The sequence below is a fragment of the Dendronephthya gigantea genome, unplaced genomic scaffold, assembly GCF_004324835.1.
Source record: "Dendronephthya gigantea isolate DGI-Jeju-01 unplaced genomic scaffold, DenGig_1.0 000123F, whole genome shotgun sequence".
Taxonomy (NCBI): Eukaryota; Metazoa; Cnidaria; class Anthozoa; order Malacalcyonacea; family Nephtheidae; genus Dendronephthya; species Dendronephthya gigantea.
Genome location: NW_021163133.1, coordinates 642,144 through 659,057, shown reverse-complemented (window position 1 = coordinate 659,057; position 16,914 = coordinate 642,144). Strand labels below are relative to the sequence as shown.

The following is a 16,914-nucleotide window of genomic DNA, read 5'->3' as shown; positions in this document are numbered from 1 at the left end:
ATGCAGTTATATGGTTTGAGCTATTAATGTAGCCTTCAGTTAAACATTTTACTGAACACAATCTTCTGCAATATTTTTCTAATTGAGCAAACTTGCAAATGAAATAATTTCTAAGGATTAATGATGTTTTGCCTATAGAATGATCGCATGAAATGACGATTGTTCGAGATACCCATTTAATTATCGATGCATTGTTAACGTAATCATGCAAATTAAGTTATGATAAGAGGAAACTTTTCACGAGATTTTGGAATTCTGAACCATGCAAGCTTTCTAGTCTTTAATTTGGAAATCAATCATAATCATAAGATGGATATCAGTAATTTGAAATAAGGGCCAAATTGGAAACATGTTTCGACATAACTACAAGCCATCTTAAGTGCAAATGAGATAATTATTTAAATTGTAAATATATAAGGTAAAAATATGATACAAGCGAGGTTAAACTCTACGATAGTTATTTATAGAATATTTACAAACATGATCAACAACATAACATGATACAAGTCACAAGATATGCATATTAGGTGGAGTGGTTTCTCACCAATGTAACAGGAAATATATCCTACCAAGTAAATTTATACACCACAAGGGATTTTAAATGACTATAGGTATAGCGTCCATGAAATTGAAAATGTTTTTAAGTAAATACTAGATTTATAGCAATGCAGAAATGTTTGCCAATGTTGAGGAGTTTCTGTTCTGGAATTTGAGATTAATGCCCTTTTAATGTAGTTTGAAATATTGAACGTTGGGTTTTTGTTGTTTGAGGCGAACTGGCGTTAAGATTGTTTTTGTTTATGCGTTTTGTCTGTTTCCGTAAGAAATAATGATGCGTTCAACCAGATGTTCCGGGAACGAGTGGCGTTGAAGTGAATGAGTTCTTTCAGATCGTCAAGGCCATTGTTAAATTTATAGATGCGGTCGGTCTATAAGGGTTTACATGCATGAAACCCGATTTATACTGAAATATATACTATACTAGTGGTAATCACAGATTAGTGATTTGCATTCGGAATGTGTTGATTTCGGTTACCGATCACTAACAAATGTTATTGTGATAAACGGCGGTCGAAAACGTATTAGTAAATTTCTTGATATTTAAATCAGGGAAAGAAATTTTGTTCCGTTTCTAAAGTAAACCTGATATTATCATAGCCTGAGTTTAAATAATCGAAAGATATATAGTTTGGCACATTTCAGTCAATTTTAAACATGCAAAATATGTCATCAACATAACGCTGGTAGAAAAGAGACTTTTTCCCGTTGTAAATATTAATCCAATTGTGAGGTTAATGTGGTGAGGTTAAGAAAAATTAGGGCATTTGGCGAGAATGAGATTGACCGAAATTTCGATATTTTCGTTCGAAGAGATTTTAGTAAACAAACCTTTTCAACGTCAAAAGATATAAAAAAGCGTCCACTGCTGTCAAGTTCAGGAAGTTCGTCAACAAACGAGAATACAGGTCTAAGTCATTTTACTGAACACAATCGTCTGCAATAATTTTCTAATTGAGCAAACTTTCTAATGAAATAACTTATAAGGGCTAATGATGTTTTTCGTATAGAATGATCGCATGAAAGGACGATTGTTCGAGATGCATTTAATTATCGATAAGGATATATTGTTAAATTAAGACCGATATCAAGCATTTGAAATTAGGGCCAAAACATGTTTCGACTAAACTATAGCCACTAAACTAGAAGCCATCTGCAGTGCGAATGAGATAATTATTTACATTTTGAAATATTGTATGATACAAGCGAGGTTATACTCTGTGATAGTTAGAATATTGACAAACATGGTTGACAACATAACATGACACAAGTCACAAGATAAGTGTCATATTAAGTGGATTAACGATAACAAATTATTACTGGAACCTGTTTGTTAAGATCTGGTTTGTGCTTGCGCATGTGGAGAGCTTGCTTGAGTTTAAGAGAGAGGAGGTGTTTGCAGTGTCTAGACCGGTAAAACAAGAGCGGGTGAAGCTAATTAGTTTTGCAGTTAAGGTTCTGTAGGTTTTTGTAAAAGTGCGAGTTTTTGGCAGAGGTGCATGGTGTGTTATTTGATCTTGTGGCAAGAAGGCGGGTGGTTTCACCAATGTAACAGGAAATATATACTGCCAAGTAAATTTATACACTACATGGGATTTCAAATAACTATATAATATATATTTCAAATCATAGGTATAGCATCCATAAAACTGAAAATGCTCTAAGAATTAAATAGTAGAAATCATGGTGTGAATTGGAATGATCGAAAAATATTTTGGCAACATTTTCAATTTAAACATGCAAAAGATGTCATTACCATAACGCCGGTAGAAAACAAAATATTTGCGAACAAAATAAGAACCCCAAGTGGATATGCCTTCCCGACGGTAATTAAAACTCTCAAAAGATGGGCTTTGTGCCTCATCTAAAAGACCAACAGGTAAAGAAATGCACGCCGACAATACGGGAAAGGTAAGCCAGCAGTGTCAACAAGCGGCGATTTCGTTTGATATTCTCTGTAGTATACGTACGTAATTAATACAGCTTGGTATTGGTCCAATTTTTATCCTTAGCGATGAACGTGAACAGCTGCTGAATTTCTGAGAATTTGATTTTTCGGTCGACTGCTGAAGAAAATGGTCGTTTTAAAAGAGCTTAACAAATGAATCAATAATTTTCACAATAAATTTTTATGTCAGTTTCAGGTTAGTGCTTTTAGTTCAAAAAGGAAGATCAAATTGACAAAAGATTTCTCACATGTATACAGGCCTGCCGGACAGAATAAAAAGTTTCCCCTTATCATGATTTAAATTTAATCATGACTTAACAATAAATCCATCGTTCAATGCGTATCTCGAACAATTCGTTGGATGTTTTGTCAAGTTCGTGATGGTAATTAACGACCAGAAAGTTCGTCACCATGGAAACGAGAATGAATCCTCAGTGATGTAGTCAATCGGAATAAGAGGGTTGAGTAGCGAGCATGAAGTATTAATTAAATTGTAATTATAAGAATTGAAAGAAGAGACTATAAGTCTAAGTGGAGCAGAGTCGTTGATGTTGTTATGTCTTTAAATCTGACTAAACTATAATTTTCGTTATCTTAGGTAAGCAATCGAGAGGTATGCAACTTTCAGAGATTTTTCTTGGGCAGAAACATTGAATTTATCCAAAGTCACGTGGCCACAAACCGCCCAATCACAATCAGCATAAGCGCTATAAATACAATTAAAAAGCGCCAAACGAAATGAAGCTGCACGTTTTATAGTCCAACCTTATTGATGAAGTTTTCTTCGAAACTTGTTATCTGTGAAATGCATGGCTTCAATGACCATGCAAATGAAGTAATTGTAAAAAATATATTTTCACAACATGTACATTTTAGATCGGTTTGTCTTTAGTAAAACGTAGCCACCACGAATATAAAATGGAATAGAAGTGGTGACAGCTGTAAATCAGTTCGATTAGTTCAAAGTAAATGAAATATTATATTGTAAATTATTTAACTATATAAGTTGTAATTAAGGCTAAAAAAGTTCACTCTTTGGGCGAGTCTTTATTACATTCATGTTTCGTGATGTGGACATAAGCACACACTTTGTGAATTAGTTAAAAATAGGAACCACTTGAACAGCAGCAGAACAATTGATTTGAACATTCTAGTCAAAACATTTGATTCATGCTAAAATTCCTGCACGTACGCCGTTGACTATAAATATAGAGCAGAGTTGAGTTGAATCAGAGAAGAATCGACAGAGCTGAAGCTGAGCTGAATTGATTTGTCCTGATCTCGAAAATAACAGTAAATTGAAAGGTAGGTTGAAATATTTGAATAATGAAGACCGTTTTATCAGTTTTATGCAGAAAGAGTCCAATGACAATGTTTGTTGATTTCCTATATGGATAATCTATTCCTTTCTAACACCGGCTAAGTTAATGGGACGCCTCTTATGAGTGAAAGATTTTGGTACTTGGTCAATGAAAATTTTCTGAAATTATTAATTGTATCAAATATGTTCGCAGTTTATTTTAGAATCCAAAAAGTAAAAGAAAAATTGTAAGAATTTGCTTGACAATTGCTTTTTGAGTTATTCCGTTCAGACCAACTTATATAGTCTATAACAACTGCACGGAGAGTCTTATTGAAGATTTGAATGCGCATCGCAACGGCATTATAATTACCACAAACACATGCCTGTACATTTTCGCTGCTGTGTTTCTCGACGCAGCGTCTGAAGCGTGTAAGAAATGCTGCATGTACATTAAATGTTAGTAAAGGCAGACTTGTCAACGATACCTGTTTCATGATGGAGGTTTATCACAGGGAATTATATAATTATAATATGAATTCGTCGTTAGTAAATAATCCCGATCTGTTAATTCCAAAAGTTGAAGAAATATGAACATTAGGATGAACATCATAGATCTGATTTTTATGGCATTTTATCCCTGAGCGCCGTGCGGGGGTACTAATTTCGCTCAGAGATCAGGAATTACACCCGGGTATGTGACAGAACATATAGCGGAATCCAAAGTTGCCCAAATCCTATATCATGGACTTTGTGCGTTCAATGATCATGGTATTTTGTACGCATGCGCGAAAAAAAAAAGGTTTAAAAAAAGTTTTGTATTTCAATGCAATCGTCAGTATTTTAACTGTCATTTTGCAAACTATTCTTTATTATTCTATATATATATATATATATATATATATATTATATATATATATATATTATAATATATATTATATATATATATTATATATATATATATGTCTTATATACAATTAAGTAAAGTATCCAAGAAGAAAGAGTGCTCGATATCAAAATTTAATAGAGCGATTAAAATAAAATAAAATCAATGAAATATTACAAAATTTTGAATATATTGTTCGCTACACTCTGTGTTTCACGTTTCTTCTGAAACGATGATGATCGTTTCGCCTGATGATCGTTTCAGAAGAAACGTGAAACACAGAGTGTAGCGAACAATATATTCAAAATTTTGTAATATTTCATTGATTTTATTTTATGTCTTATATATATATATATATATATATTATATATATATATTATTATATAATATATATATATATATATATAAACAATTATTAAGAAATTCTTCGTATGAGATAAAAGAGTGCTCAATACTGCAAGCAAATAGAGCAATATATATTTATTCATTTACATAATTCTTAAAAAATTGGCATCGCTACTCTGAGTTTCATGCCACAGAGGCAATCATCAGGCGACTAAATTTCAGTTCGTTACAGTTCGTTCAGTTTTAAGAATTATGTAAATAAATAATATATATATATATATATATATATATATATATATATATATATATATGTATATATTATAATATATATATATATATAATATATATATATATATATTATATATATATATATATATATATATAAAAATTATTAAGAAATTCTTCGTATGAGATAAAAGAGTGCTCAATACTGCAAGCAAATAGAGCAATATATATTTATTCATTTACATAATTCTTAAACAATTGGCATCGCTACTCTGAGTTTCATGCCACAGAGGCAATCATCAGGCGACTAAATTTCAGTTCGTTACAGTTCGTTCAGTTTTAAGAATTATGTAAATAAATAAATATATATATATATATATATATATATATATATATATATGTATATATATATATATATATATATATATATATATATATATATATATATATATATATATATATATATATATATATATATATATATATATAAGACACATGATTTTAAAACCTTTTTTACTTATGCTTTTTTCAATATATATATTAAGGACCATTTTATTTCCTTCAGGAACCATGTCCAAAGAAAATAGGATAACCTTGACAAGTAAGGATGGCAATGAACATACGTATGAGAATGATGATGAATCTATCTCACCAAAAAACAATTTGGTGAAGGCTGTGGTGGAGTATGGCAACTGGATTATCTACAATACTCAATTTGATCTCCCAAAAAAGTATAAATTCGTTACACTATATGGCGGTAATGGCTTTGGACAGATCGACAACGGAGCAACGCCAATCACTGCTGTAAAAACCATCAATTTTGTTGCGGATGGCATTTGCTTGTTTGAACACGACCATTTTTGGGGGAAAAATTACGTAAGCTCGTCTTATATCATTCTTCTTTCAAAAATATTTAACAAGAATTGTTTTAAATTCATATTTTTATTTCAATCAATTTTATCGGTTTAAATGTTCAAAACATGTATGAATGATAGGCTTTTCACAGTGTTAATTTAGTCACAACAACATGGAGGCGAGGCTAAGGGCCAAGCAATGATTTAAAGGTTATGTTGCCAATTGGTTGCTCAACCTCTTTTCTACTTAGTTGTAATGTAATTACCGAAATGGCATTCGAATATATATGAATGCATGCCTTTGTATTTCCTTGTACGTAATTTTTTGCGGCATGCACATATCGCTGCCTGAAATGCAGAAGATACATCATTTATGCACTTTATTTTGTTGTTTTATCTCATCAAATCAGTTTCTGTTCACCTTATTATACGTTCTGAACTTGCCTAGATTTTTAATACCCGTGTTATGTTGGAAATGATAGACAGTTATATAACATGTAATATTTTACTTACTATAGACCTATACAGACACATCATCTACTGAATCCGAATTTCCCACTGGGGAAGGGATGAAAGGTGTGGCTTCGATCATTGTATTTGGAGGCAGTTGGAAATTGTACGCAACAGATGGAAAGACGAAGACAATTTCTAAGAGCGAGAACCCAGATGTGTTGGCAATTGGCATAAGTCCCAACACAATTTACAAAGTGGAAAAACTTTAAATGGGCTGTGAAAGCCTCTCGTGATTTGTGTATTAAAAAGTACATTTTAATATCACTTTAATTCTACGTATCTTTTCAATATAATAAAGAAATGTTAGAATTGCATTTTATATATTCTCGTTAATCTCTTACCATATAGACTTAATACATTGTCGGAAATTTTAATCCTAAAATTTCCCAAAACTATCTTTGCACGCTTTTCCTGTAACTGCTGAATGCAAAGCACTACGGATGGTAGATATGCAATATATTAGTGGGTTTTACTAATCAGCAAAAGGCTGGGAAATTCAAAAGTAAAAGCATTTTATACAGATTATAAGAGCTTCTTAGTTCAACTGCATCCCGTTTTCTTCTTATGACCAGATCGCGTACCAGCTAGCATCTGGAAGCGCCTTTTATTGTTGGTTATAATTGCTTTGCTTGGGCACGCAGGCGGTTGCACGAATGCTGGATAGCGCTATTCAGCGGACATTATTGGTATAGTTTTTTTTTCAATCTCTTTAAATTTGCTCGTTATTTGGTACAAGCTAGCTGAATTGAACATTAGCATTCCGGCGAGCTGTAATTTCATTTCTTTTCAGGCATAAGCTTACAATAACATTGATTGAAAAAGTCACTATTATACGGTGGCCAAGAATCTCGAGGAAGCGAGATCATTTCAACATGCATTATACGGGATGTTTAACCAGATTCTTGTAAACAGCACACGCGGCCCGTTTATAATTAAGGCTGGTTTTCATCATTGTCATAATTCGCCGGTCATAATTCACGTGAATTACGACGAATTATGACGAATTGTGTTATATTAAAACCAGCCTATACGCTGTATTTTATATCTGCCTAAACATTAAAGATTTAAACTTTTTAAAGACAATATGGATATTAAGCTGGAATTCCTCATTAACTATTGTTTTTAATAAAGTTCGGTTCAGTGAATAGTTAGGGCATTTTGCGAGAATGAGATTGACCGCAATTTCAATAGTTTCATTCATAGGGATTTTAGTAGCTATAATTTATACAAAGCCTTTCTACGTCGAAAGATATAAAAGCGTCCACTGCTGTCAAGTTCAGGAAGTTCGTCAACAAACGAGAATACATGCAGGTCTAAGTCATTTTACTGAACACAATCGTCTGCGATAATTTGCTAATTGAGCTAACTTACAATAATTTATAAGGATTAATGATATTTTGCGTATAGAATGATCGCATGAAAGGACGATTGTTCGAGATACGCATTCCAAGGTGTAATCCCAAGTATATCTTGCCGACGGTAATCAAAACTTTCACAAGATGGGCTTTGTGCCTCATCTAAAAGATCGACAGGTAATTAATGAAATGCACGCCGGCAATACGGGAAAGGTGGTCAATGGCCAGCTGGCCGGCCAGCAGTATTAACATGTGGATATTTCGTTTGATATTCTCTGTAGTATACGTACGTAATCAATATTGTATGAGTGCAATTTTCATCCTTAGCGATGAACGTGAACAGCTGCTGAATTTCTGTTAAATTAATTTTTCGGTCGACTGCTGCAAGAAATGGTCGTTTTAAAAGAGCTTAACAAATGAATCAATAATTTTCACAATAAATTTTTATGTCAGTTTCAGGTTAGTGCTTTTAGTTCAAAAAGGAAGATCAAATTGACAAAAGATTTCTCACATGTATACAGGCCTGCCGGACAGAATAAAAAGTTTCCTCTTATTAAGATTTAATTTTAATCATGACTTAACAATAAATCAATCGTTCAATGCGTATCTCGAACAATTCGTTGGATGTATTGTCAAGTTCGCGATGGTACTTAACGACCAGAAAGTTCGTCACCATGGAAACAAGAGTGAATGCTTAGTGATGTAGTCAATCGGAATAAGAGAGTTGAGTGGCGAGCATGAAGTATTAATTAAATTGTAATTATAAGAATTGAAAGAGGAGACTATAAGTCTAAGTGAGGAAGAGCTGTTGATGTTGTCATGTGTTAAAATCTGATTAAACTATAATTTTCGTTATCTTAGGTAAGCAATCGAGAGGTATGCAACTTTCAGAGATTTTCCTTGGGCGGAAACTTTGAATTTATCCCAAGACACGTGGCTACAAACCACCCAATCACAATCAGCATAAGCGCTATATCAATAGAATTAAAATGCACCAAACGAATGCACCATGGCTTCAATAACCATGCAAATTAAGTTATTGTAAAAAATATATTTTCACGACATGTACATTTTAGATCGGTTTGTCTTTAGTAAAACGTAGCCACCACGATCATAAAATGGAATAGAAGTGGTGACAACTGCATATCAGTTTGATAAGTTCAAAGTAAATGAAATATTATATTGTAAATTATTATAGTAGCTATATAAATGAGTCTTTATTACATTCACGTTTCGTGATGTGGACATAAGCAACCACTTTGTGAATTGGTTAAAAATAGGAACCACTTGAACAGCAGCAGAACAATTGATTTGAAAATTCAAAGAAAAAAATGTGATAGTGTCAGTCTACTAAAATATTTTTTCTGAACTAGGTTACCTCTTGTCAAACTTGCTTAAAAATCTCGGTTACAGTCGCTTCGCGGCAAATGTGCGAGTTTTTTTCTACAATTTTTGTTTTGGTCTTAATCCATTTCATGTGCACAACATGGTGGACATGTTTGAAGTTACCTGATGTCACACCAATATAATGCTTCACAACTTCTCCATTATCTGAAACTACTACCTCGATGAACACTGAAATGGTATTGAGACGTCAAGCAGATCACATCATTTGAGAATGGCTGACAATTTACTGAAATCATTTATACGGATTAATGAAATCATTTATACGGATTAATGATACTTAGTGTTATTGGCGATATTGTTGACTGCATGAGATACACATTTAATTATGAATGTATTGTTAAGGTTCTGATGCAAAATTCAGCAGCTTTGCTCCAGTTGTTTTCTATTCAAATATAGTTTGTAAACATAATTACGCAATTTAGCTTCCTGGTGCAATGTAATTTTTTAAACTATATCCATATTATCGGGTTTATCGCTAAATTTGCACACATACAAGCTGTACTTAATGATGGCATACATATATTCGCTATATCGCATATACATATACATTTACATTGCATAGCTATACATAATTTCGATACATACTATTGCATACATACTGTATTTTTCACATGATATGTACGCAACCACTGTGGTTAGGTTAAAAGGTTAAAAAAGGGACGTAATTGAACACCAGAACGAGATTAGATTTAAATTCCTGATCGTAGGCATTGAATATAAACAGATGGAAATAGAGCTGAGTTGAAACAAAGAAAAACTGCCAGAACTGAAGCCGAGCTGAGTTCATTTGTCCTGATATCGATCTCGAAAATAACATTAAATTGAAAGGAAGGTACGGTTGGAATATTTTAATCCTGGAGACCCTTTCGTCCGTTTTAAGGAGAAATAATCCAATATCGATTGTTGACCGGCTTCATTTAATAATTTCCATGAAATATGCGGAAGTAATTGAACAATAGAACGAGATTAGATTAAAATTCCTACACGTAGGCATTGAATATAAATATAGGTGGGAACAGACTTAAGTTGAATCAAAAAAGAACCGCCGAGCTGAATTGATTTGTCCTGATCTCGACAGCGACAGTAAATTGAAAGGTAGGTTGAAATATTTGAATCATGAAGACCATTTTATCAATTTTATGCAGAAAGAATCAAATGTTTGTTGACTTCCTATAGATCATCCCTTTCTAAGGCCCGGCTAAGGTTTAGACGCCTCTTATGTACTTAACAATTTTGATACTTGAGCAATCAAAATATGAGAGTAGCTAGTGTCTGACTAAAGATTTTCATGCCCTGGTTCAAATATTTTCCGAATCCCAATTAGGGGAAACAAACCGGAAGATTAATACTCGCAAATTGCAATAGGCTCTTCGAGGGCGAAATATTATTGATGTGAAAGGTCATAATTCTATGATCATTCAGGACCGGAATCGTTTACGATTGCGAAATGCACATAGAAAATAATTAGAGCAATGGTTTCCCAATTTTTAGTGTCACTGCCAGCCTCGTAAATAACTATAAATATAGGCACGCTACAGGCTTTCACACAGATCAGTGGCTAAGCTGAGCGAGCGCGCAGGGAACCAAAAGGGCTGTCTTCAGTAATGGTATCTCAAAGCATGCGTTAAACTAATGTAACATATTCTTATTGGTTTGTGAAGTGCTATACAAACTTGATGATATATTTTTCACTTTTAACTCATACTTTCAACGAGAAAGATGAATCACAATATGAAATTTACATGATGCTGATTATTTGGTCCTAATGGCCTTGTTACCGTGTGCGAGCTTGATAATAATCGTTTTGTATAATTGTTTATACTGATCGAATTTCCATTGAAATTGTCGCCACTCAAATTTGCATTAAAATTGTCGTAAAAAAATAGGACAAACCGATCCAAAGACCAAAATAAACGAAGTCGCCTAACCTTTACGATCTGTGCATGTTGTGAAAATCTTTTTTAATGACTTCATTTGTATGATCACTGAAGCCATGCATTTCACAAATAAGGGGGCTGCTTACATGAGCCCGGTTACCCGAAATGCAACGACGCGTGAGATGATTTTGAGGTATTGAAATGAGCAGATAACATGATCCTGGCAGTCGTATAATCACCACAATAATAGCATGTGCTTGTTTGGTGTCATAAAGACTTATTTCAATACCTCAAGGTCCTCTCACGCTTCGTTGAATCTCGGGTAACCGGGCTCATGTAAACAGCCCCTAAGAAGTTTCGAAGCAAACTTCTTTTCGTTTGGTGCATTTTGTTATTGATAGCGAGTGACATAAAAAGTAAACTTCCTAACATTTTTATTGATATCGTAAACAAGAGAGAGAGACACGTCAAACTTATTTATTCCTTTAAACATAACTCTTAAGCTAACAGCTCTGCGGTGTGAAAAGGCCTTGTTTTACATGTTTACTATTGGAATCACTCCATGATTTGGCGAAAAGTTGATAACCTATGGTATATTTTCTTTGTGCCAGTCATCTTTCTAACATTAATTGTAATATTTCACAACAGCTGATATTCCTCATACGGTGAATCATGACAAGCAAAAAAGACTTGTTTGCTGTTGATAATGGTGGTTCCTTCCACACACGCCGCCCTCCAGTGGACGCCAATGACAACTGGATTAGCACTGCACACAAGATTGGTAATGCGGGATGGCAGAGTTTTAAATTTCTCTTTTTTGGTCCCGACGGCGACCTGTACGCTGTTCCACAAGATGGATCTTTTCTAAAAGGCCCACCTCCCACGCATGGCGAGGATAATTGGGTCGCTCGTGCAACGAAGATTGGTACTGGCGGATGGGCAAGTTTCAAGTTTTTGTTCTTCGACACAGAAGGTGATTTGTATGCTGTTCCACAAAATGGAACCTTTCTCAAAGGCTCTCCTCCCACGCATGCCCAAGATAATTGGACAGCCCGTGCAACGACGATTGGCACCGGAGGATGGGCTAGTTTCAAATTCCTTTTCTTTGGTCCTGATGCTGACCTCTATGCAGTTAAAGAAGATGGGTTCTATAAAAGCTACCCACCAACATTTGGCAGTGACAACTGGAGTGCTCGTGCCACAAAGATTGGCACCGGAGGATGGACAAGTTTCAAGTTCCTATTTTTTGGTCCAGCGGGTTACCTGTATGCCACTCCACAAGATGGAACCTTTCTCAAAGCCACAGCTCCAACTTATGGCGAAGACAACTGGACCGCGCGTTCAAAGAAGATTGGCACCGCTGGTTGGGCAGATTTTAAGTTTCTGTTTTGATATTCCCAGTATGATTGAACAATCAGTGACTGTGTTATGCACACATATAACCATTATACGCGTAACACAACAGTCTTTTAGCTAGCAGATGATTGCGTTAATTAAGTGTCATTATTTGAATTTAAAATAAACATTAGTTAATCCTATATATGTCTCGTATTTTCAACACCTTTTCGTAAAATGGTTTCAGGGGGAACTGTAATTCGACTCCAAGGATAAATTAGCCGCCATCGTTGACTTTAAAACCGAATGCAGGACGAGTTGCGTCGGTGCATAGCTGCCATGCGACAAAAATTCACTGCCTTCCCAATGTGCGTTTTAGGAGTTAAAACAATCATTTATGAACAAGATTAAAAATTGACAACCGTAACAAAACACAATAGTAGCTACCTGGGCTTTAGTTTTAGATACATTTTGGTACCACGGTAGAGTTATTAAGTTTCTCGCACTTAAGAAACAAATTTCGCTTCAGCCCATTTTCTTATGTACAAATTTTAGCATTTTACATGCATGAAAATTTTTGCTCAAAAACTCACTTTTACATTCCTTGTCACTTTCCCTGCTTCCGCCTTTACCAGTGATTAGCATTTAAATCCGATTTTTTTCGCTTCATTAAAATCTGACTTCAATTCACTTCATTCAAATCCAATGTGGAGTTCATTTACTTAGAGATCACTCCAGTGCTTGTTCTTCCCCTGTAAAATTTTGTAACCCGTAAATTTCGCTTAAAGTTCCTTCACATTTCCTTCAGCACGGAAAAAGGAAATAAAATATAACTGCGATACCTTTCATACGTGTACTTTTTAAGGCTGGTTTTCATATGTTATAATTCGTCATAGTGCAGATGTTGCAACAAATTACAACGAAATCACGACATGTGAATTTGGTTGGATTTCCAATTACAGAGAAATAGTTCGCTAGCGAAATATTTGCATTTTAACTGCATTAATAAATTAGTTCAACATGATTGTGCCGAATTCAAAAGAAAATATGCAAATATTTGGCTAGCGAACTATCTCTCTCTAAGTGGAAATCCACCCTCACGACGATTTATGAAGAATTGTGTCATGACAAAGGCAGCCTATATGCCGTATTTCACATGAGCCGAAACATTAAAGATTTAAACTTTTTAAAGACAACTCAAAAAAACGAAAACTATTGAAATCACCCATAACAATGTAATTGTTAGAGTTTCCATGCCTAAGCACTCTGTTGGGATCCATATAAGAGTATAAATGTTTGCCTTTTTATGCATGATGCAGTGAAATTTGTTTGTAAGCAAAAATATTTATTAACAATATTTACAATTTGTCCTTTGTCGACCTTTGTCGAAAAGCGTTTCGTACGCGTTGACAATAAACACCCGTTGTTCCGCGGTCAGCTGTACCATATCTTTCGAAGCAATAACAAGGCTAATTTAAATTCAGGCCCCGTTTACACTATACCGGATTGCATCGGAGCGCAGCGATTTTCGTACCGGATTGGGCTGCTGTTTACACTACTCTACTGTAATCCGGTACGTGCCGCGGAGCGAAAATCACTCCGGTTTTGAGGTGATATAAAAAGTAATCCGGTATGTACCAGAGCAGTGTAAACAGACCAATCCGGTATAAAACGTATTTCGGCGCGAAATTTGTAAGCCAAGTCGTGCCTTACGAGAATGACTCAGACAATATTTGGCGGGAAACTGGCATTGTTTCTATGAAAACATCAAAAAGTGATGAGCTGGCAACAAAGCGAAACGGTGCAATCGGCATAGTGTAAACACCCTTATTTTTTGCTTTGGATTGAAAATTAATTCGGTATGGAAAGTAATCCGGTATAGTGTAAACGGGGCCTTAATCATATTCACGATTTCAAATTTTTCGTATTTAGCATTTCATCAGTTGCATTAAATCCCCACGGGCTAAAATTTTAACAATGAGTGATTTCAATAGTTTTCGTTTTTTGAGACACCCTGTAGAGAGTAAGTTGGAATGCCTATGTAAAATACGGCGTATGAAACGAGAATAAATCAGTGGCGTAGCCAGCCCGACAATTTAGTCATGCTATGCTAATATTTTGGTGTTCATTGACTGTGAAAACAATGAATCTCTAAATAATTAATAATGATAATAACATAAAATTTGAAAAGCATGATTGTCAATTAGATGATGATGAAACGTTTGCAAACATATATTCCTCACAGATCAAATCAACTGTCAGGCCAGGGAAGCCAAACACTTGTAAACAATGAAGTATACAACACAACTGTTGCATATGCGACGAAAACGGTTTTGCAACGGATGTTGTATAAATTACTGAACTCCCACGATGAATAATAATAGTTCGCCAAAGAAAAATAAAGCCGTGTACTGGGAAACTGTGCTGGCCATAAAACGTTTAACACAGCGAATAAACACAAGTCAAAAGTAAAATATCATACAACTTACCTTCATGCATTTGATACTTATTTGCTGTCGAATTGACGAAGAGAACGCATGAAACACGATGCCCGGCGAACGATATGTGATTTTACTGTAATTAACCGGTTTGACCAGTTTTTGTCACCACTTTCCCACACGCGCAAAGCCGGTCCTGGCTAGTCCCTAGGCCTCTTAAACGTTCCTTAGCACACGCGGCGAGGCGGTATATAAATCACATTTCGTCACGGAAAAATAAATCACGCGCAATGAGGCCTAGGGCCTAAGCTGAAGCTGTAAAAAGAAGCGCAATAATCCAACATATTATTTAACATTTATAATAGAACAAATCAGCAAGGAAATGACAAATGTTTTTTCCGTATTCCAGTCAAAGTGCGATGTTACACTATGCAATTTTCCTTGCAACTTGTAATGCAATTATAAATTTGAGGGATGTAATTTGTAAAGAGTGTTCGAAATGCTATAAGAAAACGTTAGCAGATCGTACGAAATGTTCGTTATTTTCAACTTTAGATATCGATGCCTCCGGAGTAGAATTGCAGTGCAAGTTACAAGGAAAGTTGAATAGTGTAACACCGCCTTAGGATTGCAAGAAGTCACACTTTATTCAGCGAAATTCAAATTTAAACTTATGACGTTATTCATATATTTGTTCTGTTGGACGGACATATTAGTATCGGAAAAATACAACCCCTAGTGTTTGTAACTGATTTGTATATCTATTTAAATCTTATTGATTACAAATTCATTTCGCAAGTTGTTCGTACAATATTCAATACAACACTGCCCCTCGTGTTTTATATTACTTCCATAAATAGACTACAAGCAAGCATTCAGTCTGACAGTACGTTATTTGCTCCTTGTGTTTTTTACTCTATGCTGATAGCTCCTGCGATGGTTCCCGTTCACCTTCCACCTTTAACACAGCAAGATTTCCGCCATTGTACCCTTTTAAACATTGCTGGAGTGTAACCAGCGTTAAAAGCGATTAATTTATTAAGAGATCTCCATAGTATAGGTAGTCATTAAATGCAGTATGGGAAAAAATTTCAAGAGACCACAGGGGCAGAATTTTTCAGTTTCGCAGAGGTAAAATATGTCTTAATAAACACTCAGATTCTCGGTGTATTTAGTTTGCTGTTATCTGCATCGTTAGAAAAATTCTGCCACCGTAGTTGTGCTACCCGAACGGGCAATATTCATCAGGATAGTAACTGGAGGCGCGGTATGTGTGGATGTTTTTCAGCAAGAGAATTTATTTTGCGAAGTGATAAGGAACATTTCCCCATGCAAATAGTTTTAATACTAATGCTATAGCAAATGATAAGTCGTTGGAAAAAGAGTTATAGCTGTCAAGTGACATTATCTAATTCGGTTATTCGCGTGGACAATTTTTTCAATGGAGAACAAAATAGCATGTTTTGCTGAATTTATTTGGGGCTTTGATGCTAGATTGTAACGTTTTTGCAATCTAAATACTAACCGTTATCTACAAACAAATCATAATATGTTTAAGACCAGTTTTGGAGGAATGAAAGGCATTAGAGAAAGGACTGTTGGACCGAACGACTCGTAATAATCATTACTAACGGTGTTTTGGGAGAAGGAGAGCGGGCGAAACAATTTACCCAGTGCGCAAAGGGAGCATGCAAGGCCCCCAAAATACTACAAAAATAAAATTATATTCTTGTATTTTTGCATGGTTACATCAATAAGTAAATTAGCTTGTAGGTACACCACGTAAGTATTTAATACTGCAAAGCTTAACGGACCGAGTTAAGGAACCGAAAGCTTTACAGTATTAAATACTTACGTGGTGTACCTAGAAGCT

The 16,914-nt window shown here is 34.8% G+C and overlaps 2 protein-coding genes and 1 long non-coding RNA gene across 3 annotated transcripts in view; 2 read left to right on the top strand and 1 right to left on the bottom strand.

Annotated features, from left to right (window-relative positions):
* The window catches only part of LOC114535733, a 31,690-nt gene extending 16,512 nt beyond the window's left edge, over positions 1-15,178 (bottom strand). The window contains exons 1-2 of the long non-coding RNA XR_003688355.1: positions 15,093-15,178; positions 13,197-13,355 (exon numbers count right to left, since the gene is read on the bottom strand). This is a non-coding gene — a long non-coding RNA (uncharacterized LOC114535733). The remainder of the gene's footprint in view (positions 1-13,196; positions 13,356-15,092) is intronic.
* LOC114535731 lies at positions 3,745-6,853 on the top strand. Its single transcript, XM_028557041.1, has 3 exons — positions 3,745-3,811; positions 5,828-6,138; positions 6,635-6,853. Exons 2-3 carry the CDS (start codon positions 5,833-5,835, stop codon positions 6,836-6,838), a joined length of 510 nt encoding a protein of 169 aa, XP_028412842.1. The 5' UTR covers positions 3,745-3,811; positions 5,828-5,832; the 3' UTR covers positions 6,839-6,853.
* Positions 10,398-12,922, top strand: LOC114535730 (tachylectin-2-like). The gene is made up of 2 exons (XM_028557040.1): positions 10,398-10,486; positions 11,917-12,922. The coding sequence occupies exon 2, from the start codon at positions 11,941-11,943 to the stop codon at positions 12,658-12,660; it is 720 nt and encodes a 239-aa protein (XP_028412841.1). The 5' UTR covers positions 10,398-10,486; positions 11,917-11,940; the 3' UTR covers positions 12,661-12,922.
* Positions 15,179-16,914: the final 1,736 nt, after the last annotated feature.

What these genes read in the sequence shown, in the direction of transcription:
- LOC114535731 (XM_028557041.1), top strand. Translation starts at nt 5,833, where the DNA reads ATGTCCAAAGAAAATAGGATAACCTTGACAAGTAAGGATGGCAATGAA. An exon ending in ATTTTTGGGGGAAAAATTAC is followed by an intron (nt 6,139 to 6,634) that starts GTAAGCTCGTCT and finishes TACTTACTATAG; the next exon opens with ACCTATACAGACACATCATC.
- LOC114535730 (XM_028557040.1), top strand. Translation starts at nt 11,941, where the DNA reads ATGACAAGCAAAAAAGACTTGTTTGCTGTTGATAATGGTGGTTCCTTC.